The sequence below is a fragment of the Oncorhynchus kisutch genome, linkage group LG2 (assembly GCF_002021735.2).
Source record: "Oncorhynchus kisutch isolate 150728-3 linkage group LG2, Okis_V2, whole genome shotgun sequence".
In the NCBI taxonomy this organism is placed as follows: domain Eukaryota; kingdom Metazoa; phylum Chordata; class Actinopteri; order Salmoniformes; family Salmonidae; genus Oncorhynchus; species Oncorhynchus kisutch.
Window position 1 is genome coordinate 56,754,392 of NC_034175.2, and position 17,732 is coordinate 56,772,123.

General features: G+C 43.2%; 2 protein-coding genes and 2 non-coding genes across 13 annotated transcripts in view; 1 reads left to right on the top strand and 3 right to left on the bottom strand.

Annotated features, from left to right (window-relative positions):
- The window catches only part of LOC109868725 (leucine-rich repeat and calponin homology domain-containing protein 1), a 118,014-nt gene extending 110,417 nt beyond the window's left edge, over window positions 1-7,597 (bottom strand). For 3 of the 8 annotated variants that reach the window (XM_031798269.1, XM_031798262.1, XM_020458491.2), the window contains exon 1: window positions 7,263-7,591. In XM_031798269.1, the coding sequence (XP_031654129.1) occupies window positions 7,263-7,479 (217 nt within the window). In that variant the 5' untranslated portion in view covers window positions 7,480-7,591. Of the gene's footprint in view, window positions 1-7,262 lie in introns of all 8 variants that reach the window. The other 5 variants (XM_020458486.2, XM_020458480.2, XM_020458474.2 and 2 more) reach the window with 4 other exon arrangements.
- A 1,446-nt stretch (window positions 7,598-9,043) lies between these two features.
- rubcnl (rubicon like autophagy enhancer) lies at window positions 9,044-16,716 on the top strand. Of its 3 annotated transcripts, XM_031798283.1 has the most exons (14): window positions 9,047-9,336; window positions 9,569-9,675; window positions 10,023-10,683; window positions 10,826-10,905; window positions 12,568-12,760; window positions 13,113-13,167; window positions 13,308-13,443; window positions 13,706-13,845; window positions 14,053-14,117; window positions 14,686-14,924; window positions 15,333-15,394; window positions 15,734-15,887; window positions 16,021-16,111; window positions 16,211-16,716. In XM_031798283.1, exons 5-14 carry the CDS (start codon window positions 12,595-12,597, stop codon window positions 16,312-16,314), a joined length of 1,212 nt encoding a protein of 403 aa, XP_031654143.1. In that variant the 5' UTR covers window positions 9,047-9,336; window positions 9,569-9,675; window positions 10,023-10,683; window positions 10,826-10,905; window positions 12,568-12,594; the 3' UTR covers window positions 16,315-16,716. The 3 variants fall into 3 exon arrangements, with proteins under 3 accessions (XP_020314088.1, XP_031654143.1, XP_020314095.1); XM_020458499.2 differs by lacking the exon at window positions 9,569-9,675 and having other exon boundaries at window positions 9,044-9,336; XM_020458506.2 differs by lacking the exon at window positions 9,047-9,336 and having other exon boundaries at window positions 9,622-9,718.
- A 244-nt stretch (window positions 16,717-16,960) lies between these two features.
- Window positions 16,961-17,070, bottom strand: trnal-caa (transfer RNA leucine (anticodon CAA)). The gene is made up of 2 exons: window positions 17,033-17,070; window positions 16,961-17,006 (listed from the first exon to the last, which is right to left on the bottom strand). It is a non-coding gene; the product is annotated as a tRNA-Leu (tRNA).
- Window positions 17,071-17,540: 470 nt separating this feature from the next.
- trnal-caa (transfer RNA leucine (anticodon CAA)) lies at window positions 17,541-17,649 on the bottom strand. Its single transcript has 2 exons — window positions 17,612-17,649; window positions 17,541-17,586 (listed from the first exon to the last, which is right to left on the bottom strand). It is a non-coding gene; the product is annotated as a tRNA-Leu (tRNA).
- Window positions 17,650-17,732: the final 83 nt, after the last annotated feature.

A 17,732-nucleotide genomic window follows, 5' to 3' on the forward strand; every position in this document is an offset into this window, starting at 1 on the left:
AGAGTGGCAGCAGTGTAAAAGAGGGGTTGGTGGGGGGAGCACACAATGCAAATAGTCTAGGTAGTCATTTGATTACCTGTTCAGGAGTCTTATGGCTTGGGTGTAAAAACTGTTGAGAAGCCTTTTTGCCCTCGACTTGGCACTCTGGTACAGCTTGCCATGCGATAGTAGAGAGAGAAGTATGACTGGGGTGGCTGGGGTCTTTGATCATTTTTAGGGCCTTCCTCTGACACCGCCTGGTGTAGAGGTCCTGGATGGCAGGCAGCTTTGCCCCAGAGATGTACTGGGCCGTTCGCACTACCCTCTGAAGTGCAGTCAGAGGCCAAGCAATTGCCCTTTACCAGGCAGTGATGCAACCATTTAGGATGCTCTCGATGTTGCAGCTGTAGAACCTTTTGAGGATCTCAGGACCAATGCCAAATCTGTTTAGTTTCCTGAGGGAGAATAGGCTTTGCCGTGCCCTCTTCACAACTGTCTTGGTGTGTTTGGACCATTCTAGTTTGTTGGTGATGTAGACACCATGGAACTTGAATCTCTCAACCTGCTCCACTACAGCCCTGTCGATGACAATGGGGGCGTACTCAGTCCTCCTTTTCCTGTAGTCCACAATCATCTCCTTAGTTTTGGTTACGTTGAGGGATAGGTTGTTATTCTGGCATCACCCGGCCAGGTCTCTGACCTCCTCCCTATAGGCTGTCTCATCGTTGTCGGTGATCAGGCCTACCACTGTTGTGTCGTCTGCAAACTTAATGATGGTGTTGGGAGTCATGCCTGGCCATTCATTCGTGGGTGAACAGAGAGTACATGAGGGGACTGAGCACACACCCCTGAGGGGCTCCATTGTTGAGGATCAGCGTGGCAGATGTGTTGCTACCTACCCTCACCACCTGGGGGCAGCCTGTCAGGAAGTCCAGGATCAAGTTGCAGAGGGAGGTGTTTAGTCCCAGGATCCTTAGCTTAGTGATTCGCTTCGAGTGTACTATGGTGTTGAACGCTGAGCTGTAGTCAATGAATAGCATTCTCACATAGGTGTTCCTTTTGTCCAGGTGGGAAAGGGCAATGTGGAGTGCAATAGAGATGGCATCATCTGTGGATCTGTTTGGGCGGTATGCAAATTGGAGTGGGTCTAGGGTTTCAGGGATAATGGTGTTGATGTGAGCCATTACCAGCCTTTCAAAGCATTTCATGGCTACGGACGTGAGTGCTACGGGTCTGTAGTCATTTAGGCAGGTTGCCTTAGTGTTCTTGGGCACAGGGACTATGGTGGTCTGCTTGAAACATGTTGGTATTACAGACTCAGACAGGGAAATGTTGAAAATGTCAGTAAAGACACCTACCAGTTGGTTAGCACATGCCCGGAGCACACGCCCTGGTAATCCGTCTGGCCCCACAGCCTTGTGTATGTTGACCTGTTTAAAAGGTCTTACTCACGTCTTACCCACGTCCGGAACAGCTGATGCTCTCATGCATGCCTGTGTTGCTTGCCTCAAAGCGAGCATAGAAGTGATTTAGCTCGTAGGGTAGGCTCGTGTCACTGGGCAGCTTGCAGCGGTGCTTCCCTTTGTAGTCTGTAATAGTTTGCAAGCCCTGCCACATAAGACGTGCGTCGGAGCAGGTGTAGTATGATTCAAACTTAGCCCTGTATTGATGATTTGTCTGTTTCATGGTTCGTCGCAGGGCATCATAGCAGGATTTCTTGTAAGCTTCCGGATTAGAGTCCCGCACCTTGAAAGCGGCAGCTCTGCCCTTTAGCTCAGTGTGAATGTTGCCTGTAATCCATGGCTTCTGGTTGGGGTATGTACATACAGTCTCTGTGGGGACGACCTTCGATGCGCTTATTGATAAAGCCAGTGACTGATGGGGTGTACTCCTCAATGCAATCAGAAGAATCCCGGAACATGTTCCAGTCTGTGATAGCAAAACACTCCTGTAGTTTAGCATCTGCTTCATCTGACCACTTTTTTATAGAACGAGTCACTGGCGTTTCCTACTTTAATTTTTGCTTGGAAGCAGGAATCAGGAGGATAGAGTTGTGGTCAGATTTACCAAATGGAGGGCAAGGGAGAGCTTTGTACGCGTCTCTGTGTGTGGAGTACAGGTGATCTAGAATGTTTTTCCCTCTGGTTGCACATTTAACATGTTGATAAAAATGTGGTATAACTGATTTAAGTTTCCCTACATTGAAGTTTCCGGCCACTAGGAGCGCTGCCTCTGGGTGAGTGGTTTCCTGTTTGCTTATTTCCTTATACAGCTGACTGAGTGCGGTCTTAGTACCAGCATCTGTCTGTGGAGGTAAATAAACAGCCACGAAAATTATAGATGAGAACTCTCTAGGCAAGTAGTGTGGCCTGCAATTTATCACAATATACTTCAGACGAGCAAAATCTAGAGCCTTCCTCAGATTTCGTGCACCAGCTGTTTACAAATGTCCTGTGAGTCTTGCTTGTTGAAGAAAAAAATCTCTGTCTAATCCGAGGTAATGATCTCTGTTCTGATATCCAGAAGCTCTTTTCTTCCGTAAGAAACGGTTGCAGAAACATTATGTACAAAATAAGTTACAAATAATGCGAGAAAAACAAACACATAATAGCACAATTGGTTGGGAGCCCGTAAAACTGCTGCCATTTCTTCCGGCGCCATTTTAAGTGATCTTAGGTAGAGTATTACAGCCTATTCATGTTACAATTACAGTTAATGGTGCTGGTCCCATCTCTATGCCATATGTCATTTCATTAACAGTGGGATAAGGGTGTACTTCAATTGCTGTGGAAATCAACTGCCATCAATGGATTTCTCATGCAGCATAACCAAGCACACTTGGATTTGGTCCTTCCTCAATCCCACACCGTGTAGTGCTTATTACACACATTCCCTCATCAGTCATCAGTATAGCCTGTCAGGTAGACTAATATCTTCCTCAGGCTGGGTTATAGTGGTGCTGTGTGCCTGTAAAGACCACACTCCCTCTGACAGACTGACAGCCGATGACAGAAGAGTAGCTAAGGGCCTGTTTGTAGCCTCTGGTGCATGTGTGTGTACACATGTTTAACTATACTTGTGGGGACCAGAAGTCACCAAAAGAATAGTAAACAAACAAAAATTGGACCAACTGGGGACATTTTGTTCATCCCCACAAGGTTAAATGCTATTTCTAGGGGGGTTTAGGATAACATTTAGAATTAGTGTTAGATTTAGGAGCTAGAGTTAGTTTTAGTCTTAAGGTTAGGTCTTGGGGTTAAGGTTAAGGTTAGGGGAAATAGGATTTTGAATGGGACTGAATTAAATGTCCCCACAAAGTTAGCTATACAAGAATGTGTGTGTGTCCAGGCAGTTAATGTGACACTGAAAACAGTGACTCGACCTCTGAATGCTCAGCTATGAAAAGCCAATTAACATTTACGCCTGAGGTGCTGACCTGTTGCACCCTCTAAAACCATTGTGATTATTATTTGATACTGCTGGTCATCTCAAATAAAATTGCATTGGTCACATATACATGTTTAGCTGATGTTATTGCGGGTGTAGTGAAATGCTTGTGTTTCTAGCTTCAACAGTGCAGTAATATCTAACAAGTAATATCTCAATTTCACAACAATACATACATTTAAAGTGAAGGAATAGAATTAACAATATATAAATATTTGGACGAGCAATGTCGGAGGAGCATAGACTAAAATACAGCAGAATAGAATATATACATATGAGTAATGCAAAATATGTAAACATTAAAGTGACTAGGGTTCCAATTATTAAAGTAACCAGTTATCTCAAGTCTATGTATATAGGGAAGCAGCCTCTAAGGTGCTAGTGATGGCTATTTAACAGTCTGATGGCCTTGAGATTGAAGCTGTTTTTCAGTCTCTCGGTTCCAGCTTCTGTTTTTTAACCTTTATTTAACTAGGCAAGTCAGTTAAGAACAAATTCTTATTTCCAATGACGGCCTAGGAACAGTGGGTTAACTGCCTTGTTCAGGGGCAGAACGACAGATTTGTACCTTGTCAGCTCTGGGATTTGAACTTACAACCTTTCGGTTACTAGCCCAACGCTCTAACCACTCTAACCACTAGCGGGGTGAACAGGCAGTGGCTCAGGTGGTTGTTGTCCTTGATGATCTTTCTGGCCTTCCTGTGACATCGGGTGCTGTAGGTGTGCTGGAGGGCAGGTAGTTTGCCCCTGGTGATGCGTTGTGCAGACCGCAAAACCCTCTGGAGTGCGCTGCAGTTGAGGGTGGTATTCGTTGCAGTACCAGGTGGTAATAGGAGCCCGACAGGATGCTCTCAATTGTGCATCTGTAAAAGTTTGTGAGGGTTTTTGGTGCCAAGCCAAATTTCTTCAGCTTCCAGAGGTTGCGCCTTCTTCACCACACTGTGTGGGTGGACCATTTCAGTTTGTCAGTGATGTGTACGCCAAGCAACTTGAAGCTATCCACCTGCTCAACTGTGGTCCGGTTGATGTGGATAGGGGGGGTGCTCCCTCTGCTGTATCCTGAAGTCCGCGATCAGCTCCTTTGTTTTTTTGACGTTGGGTGAGAGGTTATTTTCCTAGCACCACACTCCCAGGGCCCTCACCTCCTCCCAGTAGGCTGTCTCGTCGTTGTTGATAATAAGGCCTACTACTGTTGTGTCGTCTGCAAACTTGATGATTGAGTTAGAGGCGTGCATGTCCACACAGTCATGGGTGAACAGGGAGTACAGGAGGGGGCTGAGCATGCACCCTTTGTGGGGCCCCTGTGTTGAGGATCAGCGAAGTGGAGGTGTTGTTTCCTACCTTTACCACCTGAGGGCAGCCCATCAAGAAGTCCAGGACCCAGTTGCACAGGGTGGGGTTCAGAACCAGGGCCCCAAGCTTAATGAGTTTGGAGGGAACTATGGTGTTAAAGGCTGAGTTATAGTCAATGAACAGCATTCTTACATATGTATTCCTCTTGTCCAGATGGGCACGGGCAGTGTGATGGCATCGTCTGTGGATCTATTGTGCCGGTAAGCAAATTGAAGTGTGTCTAGGGTGTCAGGTAAGATAGAGGTGATATGATCCTAGACTAGTCTCTCAAAGTACTTCATGATGACAGAAGTTAGTGCTACGGGGCGATAGTCATTTAGTTCAGTTACCTTTGCTTTCTTGGGTACAGGAACAATGGTGGACATCTTGAAGAACGATTTGGCCTTAATGGCCATATACTCTTATAAATCGCCACCCGGCACAGCCAGAAGAGGACTGGCCACCCCTCAGAGCCTGGATCCTCTCTAGGTTTCTGCTTTTCTAGGGAGCTTTTCTTAGCCACTGTGTGTCTACATCTGCATTGCTTGATGTTTTAGGCTGGGTTTCTGTATAAGCACTTTGTGACATCTGCTGTTGTAAAAAGGGTTTTATAAATACATTTGATTTACATGAGTACAATACGCTCTAATAACTTTTCTGCAATGTTATGCCAATGTTCATGACATTACCTCATGATGACAAGGCTGATGGAATGTTGCCAACTGTAATTTAGTATCAGATTGCGTATGATGGACTGGAACTCCCCTGCTACTACGTCCAAACGCATGAGACTAACGCAACAATCTATTTTCTACTCCAGGTTATGAGGATGGATTATGGTCGCTCTGTTATAGTTACATGTAAACTATAAACTAGAGCCAATAAGTTGACTCCTCACTCCTCACTGAAATGGCCAAGGACACAACTAAACACACATAAATCATGTATGATCTGTGTGCAATCCTAAACACATGCACATAAGGGGTAAACACAAAGACTAGGATTTACTGTCAAACCCATTGACAGCCCTTACTTATTAAGCTTGCATGTAAATCCAACATTGAATTGCATTGAATTGTACGTCAGGCAGAAATTAGCATTTGAATCTGGAAAGTTTCCTCTCGGGACATCGCATGCTTCGGGTGATAGAAATCTGAATGCACTACCAGGGCTTTGAAAAGTTGACAGAATAATAGTTTCCTGTGGATATTGTCTCACATTACTACCGCCAAAAGGACCAACCACATTAACAACCTGTAAAGTACATTAAAATATACTTGTATTCAACATTCTGGCATGTAGAGGTCGTGAGAGGAAACTTTCCTGATTCAAATGCTCATTTCTGCCCGACGTAGAATTCAATGCAATTCAACGTCGGGTTTCCAGGCAATTACTAAGATAACCTACTAAAAGATCAATGGATTGAATTGCTGCAGTGCGCAGTCATGCATGGCCCAGCCAATCTATACTGAACAACAATATAAACAAAGTCTTGGTTTCATGAGCTGGATTAAAAGATTCCATACAATTTTCCATTTGTGCACACAACACTATATGTCCCTGTTAGTGAGCATTTCTCATTTGCCAAGATAATCCATCCACCTGACAGACATATCAAGAAGCTGATTAAACAGCATGATCATTACACAGGTGCACCTTGTGCTGTGGACAATAAAGGGCAGTCATGTGGTGGGGTTGTGTATTGGGCTGGCATACGCTACAGACAACGAACATAATTGCTTTTTATCGATGGCAATTTGAATGATCCTTTTTAAAGGATACACAGGTGCACATCTGTATTCCCAGTCATGTGAAATTCATAGATTAGGGCCTAATTCATTCATTTAAATTGACTGATTTCCTCATAAGAACTGTAACATCTTTGAAATTCGTGCATGTTGCGTTTCTATTTTTCTTGAGTATAAAATACTGGAGTTAATAGCGTGACTGCTCGTTGTATGACAGCCTACCATATAAACTTTGTCCATGATAGGCTGCTGCAGTGAGTGTGACACCGAAATGTGAATAGTACGGTTCTGGGAAATAATATGGGGATTTCCCCGACATCTTCCCGACAAACTTCAAAGGAAAAGGCAGCGTGCTGTTCCGTCATTGTTTGACAAACATACAGACCGGGGGCATTTATTGTAGTAGCCTTTTTGGAGCATTAAGGCCATGCTATCTTTAATGGCCACATTTCGTTGCCTACGCACAATACTGAACATCTGTCCCAAAGCTGATTCTCCGCATCGAGAAAAGCTTAGTCTTGCGCTAGACACGGCATGTCCATAAAATTCTCTATCACTGTCATGTTAATGTGTTTGGAATTGAAACTTCTTAATTCAAACATACTCCAGACATCAAGTTATCGCTTATACAGAATACAAAACCCTTCGTCTCCAAAAGACTACATGAATTCCAAAAATCCATGCATTTTTGTCGGGTCTGCTGGGCGCAGGAGCGGAAGAGATTCAGAATAATTATACGGCATTGTCTATTCTTACCTGCTTCCACCGTATCTGATAAGTCGTAGTTAGATGCTGTCCTGGGGTATTCTTTGAGTTTCCTGGCGCTGAGGTTCAAAAACCCGGAGTTCGCTCCTTCTTCCAACGCTCTTTCCAAGCCGCGGTTGGGAGGCAGGTTATTGCCACTGATGTTACTTTGTATCGAGGCAGAAGCGAGCTGGGAATGGGGACGAGGGTCTGGTCCCAACGTCGCCATATTAGCCCCTGCTGTATTTCAAATAAATGCTCTGCAATGACTGTATCCAAGCACAAACTATGGGAGAGACTCCAACGGTTTGCGAATTTCCTCTTCGACTGCCTCCGCTCCCACTGCGACTGCGCTATTTACAGTACTACATTGAACTCTAGCCAGACCAACGGCATACTGGTAAATTTGGATTTTGCGACCCCTGCTGACGAAACATAAAACTTCCATAATTTATCTTCAAGACCTACTATGACATGACTACCTGTACTGTAGCCTACCTATGTAGTTCATATGAACTGAGTGATACAGAACAATAACATATCTTAGGGATGCACTCACAGTGAGTATGGGTTTTGAATGATTGAAAGGCCTGCACAATAATTTTACAGAATTACAATTACAGAAAAAACTTTTCATACCATTAATTTCATGTTATATCTTGGATGAGGATTCCTGGAATTCGTTGAATCTGGTTGAGAAACAGAGAGAGAGAGCGAGAGAGAGGGAAATACACACAGAGAGACAGAGGCCTCACTACCAATGAGAGTGCTGAGTCAAGCGCTTGAAAAACCTGCTTGCATCAGCAGATATACTGATCACTATGGGGGCTACACAATAAACACACATACACACTGACACACATACACATAAAGTGAGAGAGACAAACAGAGAGGTAGAGATATATGCCTTCAGATACAGATCCGAAAGAAGACAGTGAGTGAGGGTGGTGGAGTGACAGACTCGTCTCTGTTTTGTCATACCTCATTTCTCATCCTATAATATTTCAGTCTGGTTACATCTGGAGTTAGTAAAGGCTTCTGGGATTCTATTCCAGAATAATCCTGCTTAAGAGAAATAGCCTATAGTTCTACTATTCCCAATATTCATGACTGTGACTATTTATTATCAGGGCCTGAAAAGCCAGTCCACATCATGTCACTTCCCACTGGGCACACACTGGTTGGATCAACGTTGTTTTCAAGTCATTTCAATGAAATTACGTTGAACCAATGTGGAATAGACATTGAATTGACGTCTGTGCCCAGTGGGTTATTTGTCACTTTCATCCCCTTACTTCATCTTCTATTATTATCAGATGATAAGTACAATGCAAATAAATGGATACTTCTGATAGTTCCTCTTTTCTGTTCAAGCTGCATTCTGCAGTGACACGGGGTTCGATAGGCTTAGGGCTGATTTCTGCAGTGACACAGGGTTCGATAGGCTTAGGGCTGATTTCTGCAACATCTCCTTCATGCTGAGCAAAGCATTACTTGCCACTGTAGGGAACCTATCAGGACGACAAAGCAGAATTCACTACTCTTGACCAAAACATTAATAAGGAAGACTAATACATATGGATTAGGTTCAATCTGTTTCTTTGTGCATGAAAACTCAATTCCCACCAGAGATGTGTGAGCTGTTGGAATGAATGTGTATAAGATTTAGTAGGCCTACTTGTCAAGTCAAATATATAATCATGTGTAGTTCTGAGACACTTCTTGGAGTTTGAGCCTTTGACCTTTGATAAAACATTTATTACACAAAGACATAGCTCACTCGCTATTTGAACTTGGAGTTTGTAAATTCAGAGCTTATTTAAAAATAGCTTATTTATCTAAAGTTATCATTCACTTCATCATTTGTTGAGGAACACCCACAGAGAGACTTCTTGCGTCTGGTTTGAAAAGGGCATTGCTTTACCACAGAAATTTCAACCCAACATTAAATACAGGAAGTAAAGATATCCTCCGACCCACTCCTTGCTCAACAAGTTGACCGTTTTACAGCTGTGTTATTTCAGATGTCATACGACAAAAAGACTCAGGTTCAACCATGTCCTTCATTTTGGAATCACACAAAATGGTGAGTACTTTGTAGTTTGACAGAATATGAAATAGTTTCAGAGATTCTAAAGGGGATCACATATGTGATTGTTTTGAAGGTTTCAATACTACTTGTAGGTGTATCTTAACTTCAGTATAAATATAGGTTTGATGTCCCCATTGATATGTTGTTCATTTGTAATATTCTAATGACAGTAAAAAAATCTAAATATCCAAGTGATTTTAATTAGAATAATTCTGTATAATTTCAGAAGCTCTACAGAGTCAATGTCCTTCATGTCCATCCGTCAGTCAAACAGTGAGCTCTGACCTGCACTTTATTGTCCAACTCTAATATGGACTCACAGGATATCAAAAAGTTGGTGTTCATGTGGAAATAGCCCCTTCACAATAGAGATATGGTTGTAATATTAATATCTTTTACAACTTTTTATTGTATCTGCCTTAATGGGAAAGTGTCATATGAAGTCAAATCATCTGAAATCATGAACTTGTAATCATGAACTTGTAATGTTGGAGAATATATTCTGTGAATACTGACTCAAACAATGCCACCATGCAAGTCTTATACATTTCAAGTTGATCTGAATATATATTTTCTGCTGGCAGTTTCCATTCAGGAAGTCTAACAAGAGCAGTTGTTTTGAAGGAAATTGAGGTATAACTGCGTTCATAGAAAATCTCTCTCTCTCTCTCTGTGTGAAGGTGGTCAGTCGAGGAACTGCCTCTCCTCTACGGAAGTCAAACAATGTGAGCTGGTATGTGGACACTGTCCCCACATCCCCCTATCTAAGTCCACCACATGGACACTGCACTGACACAGAAAGCAGCGGGGAAGAAAAGAGCACAGGGCAGTCCTCTCATGATGATGATGATGATGAAGGACACTTTAAGAGTAATGAAGCACCAGGGAGTTACTTAAACAGGGAGGACCCCTCTCTGCTGACCCCAGGTGATGACCAATATCACCTGCCCAGAAGTAGCCCTGTTATCTCCTGCAGGAGGAAGTCCTTAACATGGCATGGAGATACAGGGCTGTCTCTGTCTGCATTGCCCCCTACTACTGTTGCCCCTCTGGGTCTTAGTAGTGACCCCCCATCAACATCTGACCGATATCATCTTCATCTTACTGAGCCCCCACTGGCAGCAGAGAGGTCAACTGGTACTGTAAAGGCAGAGTCTACCCCCTGTCCCTGTCCTACTATATCTCAGTCACATAAGCCACGCTGTGTCTCCATCTCTGCCAACCTGAACCGCCTGCTTACCAGCGGGCTCCATCTGCCCTTCAGGGGCTCCCAGGGGCCAGGGCTGGACCAGGAGGAGGGTCCCCGACTACGCTCAACCTCTGATGCCCATCCACAATTAGGTAACCTTTTCTGCTGTCCTGATATGGTAGACTTTACAGGTCTTTACAGGTGCAGAGGGAAAATAAGAAAGTGAGAACTCAAGGTTCCTTATGTCTAGTTCACTGATTGATATGTTTTTGTCATTGTGTTTTGACATTAAAGTGCCTATTAAGGATAAAAGACAAAGTGATATTACACACTGCTCTGCAGACATTATCAAGACTGGCTGTGACCTGGACAAGGTAAATTCCCTCTCTGAAACATATTCGGTTAATTATATTTGCTTATTTATATTTTGTTTATTTTTGAAGCATCTACAGTGCCTTCAGAAAGTATTCAGACCCCTTGACTTTTTCAACATTTTGTTCAATTACAGCCTTATTCCAAAATGGATCAAATATTTTTTTCCCTCAGCAATCTATACACAATATCCCATAATGACAACACGAAAACCGTTTTTTATCATTTTTGCTAATTTATTGAAAATAAAGAACAGAAATACCTTATTTACATAGGTATTCAGACCCTTTGCTATGAGACTCGAAATTGAGCTCAGGTGCATCCTGTTTCCATTGATCATCCTTCAAATGTTTCTACAACTTGATTGAAGCCCACCTGTGGTAAAGTCAATTGATTGGACATGATTTGGAAAGTCAAACACATGTCTATATGAGGTCCCACAGTTGACAATGTATGTCAGAGCAAAAACTAAGCCATGAGGTTGAAGGAGTTGTCCGTAGAGCTCTGAGACAGGATTGTGTCGAGGCACAGATCTGGGGAACGGTACCAAAACATTTCTGGAACATTGAAGGTCCCCAAGAACACATTGACCTCCATCATTCTTAAATGGAATAAGTTTGGAACCACCAAAACTCTTCTTAGAGCTGGGCACCCGGCCAAACTGAGCAATCGGGGGAGAAGGATGGTCACTTTGACAGAGCTCTAAAGTTCCTCTGTGGAGATGTGAGAACCTTCCAGAAGGACAACTATCTCTGCAGCACTCCACAATCAGGCCTTTATGGTAGAGTGGTCAGATGGAAGTTACTCCTCAGTAAAAGGCACATGACAGCCTGATTGGAGGCAGCTAAAGGCAGCTAAAGTCTCTCAGACCATGAGAAACAAGATTCTATGGTCTGATGAAACCAAGATTTAACTGTTTGAACTGAATGCCAAGCGTTACATCTGGAGGAAACCTGGCACCATCCCTACGGTGAAGCATGGTGGTGGCAGCATCATGCTGTGGGGATGTTTTTCAGCGGCCGGGACTGGGAGACTGGTCAGGATCGAGGCAAAGATGAATGGAACAAAGTACAGAGAGATCCTTGATGAAAACCTGCTCCAGAGCGCTAAGGACCTCAGACTGGGGCGAAGGTTCACCTTCCAACAAGACAACAACCTAAGCACACAGCCAAGACAATGCAGGAGTGGCTTTGGGATAAGTCTCTGAATGTCCTTGAGTGGCCCATCCAGAGCCCGGACTTGAACCCGATCAAACATCTCTGGAGAGACCTGAAAATGGCTGTGCAGCAATTCTCCTCATCTAACCTGACAGAGCTTGAGAGGATCAGCAGAGAAGAATGGAAGAAACTCCCCAAATACAGATGTGCCAAGTTTGTAGCGTCATACCCAAGAAGACTCAAGGCTGAAATCGCTGCCGAAGGTGCTTCAACAAAGTACTGAGTAAAGGGTCTGAATACTTATGTAAATGTGATATTTCATTATTTTAGTTTTTATATATACATTTGCAAAAATTTCTAAAAACCTGTTTTTGCTTTGTCATTATGGGGGTTACATCCTTAGAATAAGGCTGTAACATAACAAAATGTGGAAAAGGTCAAGGGGTCTGAATACTTTCCAAAGGCACAATATAAACTCTGACATGATGCTTTATGCCTGGTGTCTAGGAGAATGCTCATTTCATAGTGGTGGACATGGTGCTGGAGGCCTTGGAGGGGGTGAAGTGGGCTGTGAGTCTGAGTCAGAAGAGCTGTGGGGCTATGGGGAACCATACAGAGGCCTCAGAGGACTCAGGGGCCCAAATCTGCATCCACCCCTCAAAGACACACTCTCTTGTTTCCACTGACAGTGGATATGAAGGTAGGGAGAAAGAGAATGTAGTAATGGAAGAGGGCTTTAAAATAGTAATGAATTGTCATGAAATTGTCATTAACATTTTGGACCAGATCACCTTGAATGCTTTCCTTTCATTGCCAACCAATGTTCTTGGTGTGTAGAGAATTTATGCAAACACAACCAACCCACCTGGTCATATCAGATGCGTGGTCATAGAGGATTTAGATAGAAAGCCATTTAGGGGTGTGGGAGACAAGGCCCTGACAGAGAAGGATGTGTCAGTGGGACAATATGAGAGAAGCGTGTTCTCTGAGGTTTTTTTCTCTGTTTTTTTCATATGAGAATGTTTTTCATATCACCTCTGTTTGCATTGTAGGTTGTGGCGCAAACAATAGACCAATAACCAGAGGCGCTAATATGTCCTTTAAAAGGTAGAAACAAACAAGCAGCTACAACCATCACACCTCTGATTAACTGTGATAGTATTCATCATAGTCTTCATACAACAGCCTACAAAATCATTCCTATTCATCTTGAGTCTTGTTCTTACCCCCATTATTTCCATATTCAGTTCCCTGGGTTTTCCCATAATGCGCTGCTCTGCTGAGGGCCTAGCCCAGCAGCTGGTGTGTGACTTCAGGAAGCAGTGGTTTCCCACACAGGAGCTGAAACGCGGCCGTCAGAGCATCAGAACCTCCCTGCAGGAAGTGAGAATCACTGTGGTTACAAAATGCCCCTGCTGTCAAACACACAAATACAAAAGCTAATTTTAACAGGCATACTTTCTGTTGACAGTTCTATTCCGGCTAGCTGGAAAATTGCAATAGAGTAGATTTGTGAAATATCGTCACTGACACACGAGGAATGACTGTGAAATGGAAATGACTTCAATAGGATGTTTACACCAGACAGGAAGAGTGTTTACCAATCAATGTAGCAATTTGACTGATTGTCCTACTCAATCCCCAGCTTCCTGGAGGGGTTTGTATGGTGAGTGATGCCCGTCTTAGTCTGAGTGAGGAGATCAGACAGAGAACCAGGATGAGGGGAACTCTGAACTGGGCCCCGCCCCGGTTCCAGATCATCTTCAGCGTCCACCCCACCCAGAGGTCAGTATGGTGTCACACTGACTTCACTGATGATGACTATTCCTACAGGGGATGGGCTTGTGCAAAAGTGTAACATTATTCTCATTGTGTCATGGTATTACTCCCTTTCACTCTCTGTACAATACATTTGTTCTCTTCATTTGTATGTGAATCAATCTGCAATAAGTCTGTTCATCAGTTTCCCTCATAATTCTGTCTCCTGCCCAGGCGCAGTGAGGTTGTTGCCTCCCAGCACTTCCTCTGTGCAGGCTGTGGAACTGACATAGAACCCAGTAAGTACTACTCTAGTCCAGAGAGCTGGACACTCTGGGTGATCCACATGGAGCCACAGCAAGCCCTTTAATGTCAAAACGGAGGCAGAGCTCTGTACACATTTCCTTTGCTGTGTGGCGCTCTGAGTTTTCATGTTTCTGGGTGGTTGTGGAGGAATTCTCTGGCGTGTGTGACTGGATGATTTACGGAGCTCACCTGCTGTATATTACCTGTGAGAGGAACAGACACACTGCATACAGTCTCACTCTTTCTCACGCACGCATGCACGCACACACACACACACACACACACACACACACACACACACACACACACTGCTGGGCTTTCACTGACAGAGGCCTGCTGGTCTGCTAGGAGATGATGATGTTGTTGTTATGGTTGAAGATCCAAGTTTAACTGCTTAACTGTTGCCTTTTTACTCCACCTCGTGAATTCATTTCTGAACTAAACAAAAATCATACAGTGTTGCAGTTCTCAAAGCCTTTAGTATAATCTATCCTGTTGCTTTCTACATTATACATTATATGAATATCAGTCCATCTAGATCGCATTGCTCTCATACCTCAGGATACATCAAGAAGCTGCGCTACTGTGAATACCTGAGCAAGTACTTCTGTGACTGTTGCCAAGGCGGTGCTGAGTCACTGATCCCAGGCCGGGTGCTGACCCAGTGGGACTTTGGAAGGTACCCAGTCAGTGATTTTTCCAAGCAGCTGCTGGACTCTGTGTGGCACCAGCCTCTCTTCGACCTGACCTGTGTTGGCAAGACCCTTTACAACAGGGTGCGAGAACTGGACAGGTTCATGGTAAGTAGACTCCTATAGGAGCTAAGATACTGTATACATGGTTTTAACTAGTCTGGGGTCAGTTCTTATTATTGTGCTTGAGTGCGGTGTGACTGTCGACTGAGAATATAAACTGGGCAGGTCAGTGGTTTAGGTTCAAGCTAACAGCTGCAGGTTTATAGACAATGAGAGATATGGTCTGGGATCAGGTTTACAGCAGTGGTGAATCCTCTTCTTCACAGTGTCTGGGGTGCTCATGTCTGTACGAAGAGGAAACTCAGAATAGGGATCTCGGGGTCACTGGGATAATGTGGATTAGTCTGTGTCTTTGATTAGTTCTCTAATGTTCAGTGGTGACATGCAGGGAATGTTGCCGAGGCAAATCCTCATACACATATTGATTACATTAACACTCTTCTCCCTCCCAAGGACCTGCAGGAGCAACTACTAGGCATTAAAAGACTGCTGAAAGCATGCAGATTATCTGAGGGGTAAAGACATCCACTTAATGATTCTCCCTTTACCACTCTCTCACACTCTAATTTCTTATGCCAACTTCTTCACCACACATGGCACTTTTCACCTTATTTAGAGATAAACTGCATCAATCTGTTGGTTGTTGGTTGCAGACGGCAACCTTCCAAGTATTAATCGATTGAGACATAACTTGCTGTACAGATTAAGTTAAGAACCTTTATATCTGGACAGATAAAGGCGTTATGATCTAGCCTGGGTATTGATTTAGATTTATTATGAATAGCCATAATAGTCTTGGTGCTTGACAAAGTTCTTAATTTCACCCCCCTTTGTGCTGTTGTTATTATGCTCAGGGTTCTGAAGGAGTTTGAGCAGCTTCCTGATCACCTGACACAAGAGCCACACCTGTTCTCCATGGATGACCTCCTGAGGGTAAAACGGGGTCAGCTGTTGCCGCTGGCCAGGGCCGTGCTCCGGGTGGCCATCGCCCACGTGGAGAGCTGTCAGGTATATCCACCAGTTGCAAAATCACAGATGGACAAATAAATGTATATTCTAATATCATGACTTCACCTATAACCTCAGTAGTTATGCAGTTTATGCAATTGTTGAGACTAAGATCTGTTGCGTTTTATCCCAGGTATGCCTGGCTAGAGGCTTCATCTGTGAGTTCTGCAAGCAGAAGGATGTGTTATTTCCCTTCCAGAGTGAGACCTGCACACGCTGTCAAGGCAAGTGTTTTTCTGATCAGACAGAGACAGCCCGCTCTTCACCTTGACTTTTTTTTAAATCCATATAAATCTGCTAACGATGCCTCTCTCTCGTTTTAGTGTGCAAGGCCTGTTTCCACAAAGACTGCTTCAGAGATGAGGAGTGCCCTAAATGTGCACGGATCCAATGTCGAAAAAAGCTGATGGACACGTTCTGCCTCTAGAGTACATGTTGGAAGTGTGGGAAAATATCCTCACATTCTTACATGTGTTTGTCTTTTGAATCTGAATACAGAGTATTCCAAATAATAAAATGCTGTGCATTAAAATGTAACAGTATATTTTATATTTGAATTCACTAAGCATGTAACATTAAAGGAGCAGGTACTGAGTCAGGTACGGACCCTCCTCATTTTACCAAGAAGAAAAGATGCTGCTTAGAACGAATACCAGAATGGGTTTTATGAATCTGAGTGGGATTGTGTTTATCTATCATTTTCGGAATTACAGTACTGTACCTTCTGCTCAGTATTACAACAACAACAAAAATGTGGAATATAGCGACATCTGTTGGACATTTGAGTGAATCACCTCACATTCTAATGGCCATAAAACAATGCCATGCACTAATGTTAGAGTGATATAATTTCTACCTCTATTCACTCATTATGCCGTATCCCAGGACTGTAACATTTGTATTGGGTGAAATAGCCTAAAGCAGTCTGCTGAATAACCCCAGTTGACAGGCCCTGATATCAAGCTTTGAAATATCATCCACTTTACAATTGATATTGTCTTGTAACTATCACAATAAGACATGCATATACTCACCTACAAACCTATATTGAAGAATGAAAGGTCCAAAAATATTGTCAGAAGTGGGATTCGAACCCACGCCTCCATGCAGAGACCAGAATACCCCTTTCCAGGAAGGATTTTAACCTTGAGTCTGGCGCCTTAGACCGCTCGGCCATCCTGACAACTACAGTAAACGAAAGAAAACAGAGCATCTATTCATTAAACGACCAGTGATTGTCATTTTATTTAGATAGTGTATAGCTACAGAATATTTTCACAGCCAAAAAACGTGAACCTTACGGTATCGCTAGCTAACCATTTCCTTTTTGTTAGCGAATCTAGCTAGCTAGTTAGCATTTTGTTTGGAAATAGTTACCGTTAGCTAGATAACGTACTACTAGTGATATTGCAAACATATGTATATATATATATATATATAACATATACACTGGAAATGAAGAAATAAGTTGAGTTGTAGAAATAAGTTGAGTTGTAGAATAACATTTTATTTGGTATGATGTATGAATTGTCAGTGGTTGAGCTTAGTTTAAAATCAACATTATACAAGATATGGCACTTTGTGGGCTCTGGGTTGATAAATTGTCGTTGGTTGCTGAATTTTACTAGGTTTGTACCTGAAAAAAAAAATGATTGTCAGAAGTGGGATTTGAACCCACGCCTCCATTCGGAGACCAGAAACCCCATTACTATGGAAGGTTGAACCTTGAGTCTGGCGCCTTAGACCACTCGGCCATCCTGACAACTGAACTTGTAACAAAGTAATATTACTTATAAAGATACATATAGCAGCAGTCGTTTTACAAGGTGGATAGTAATTAGATTT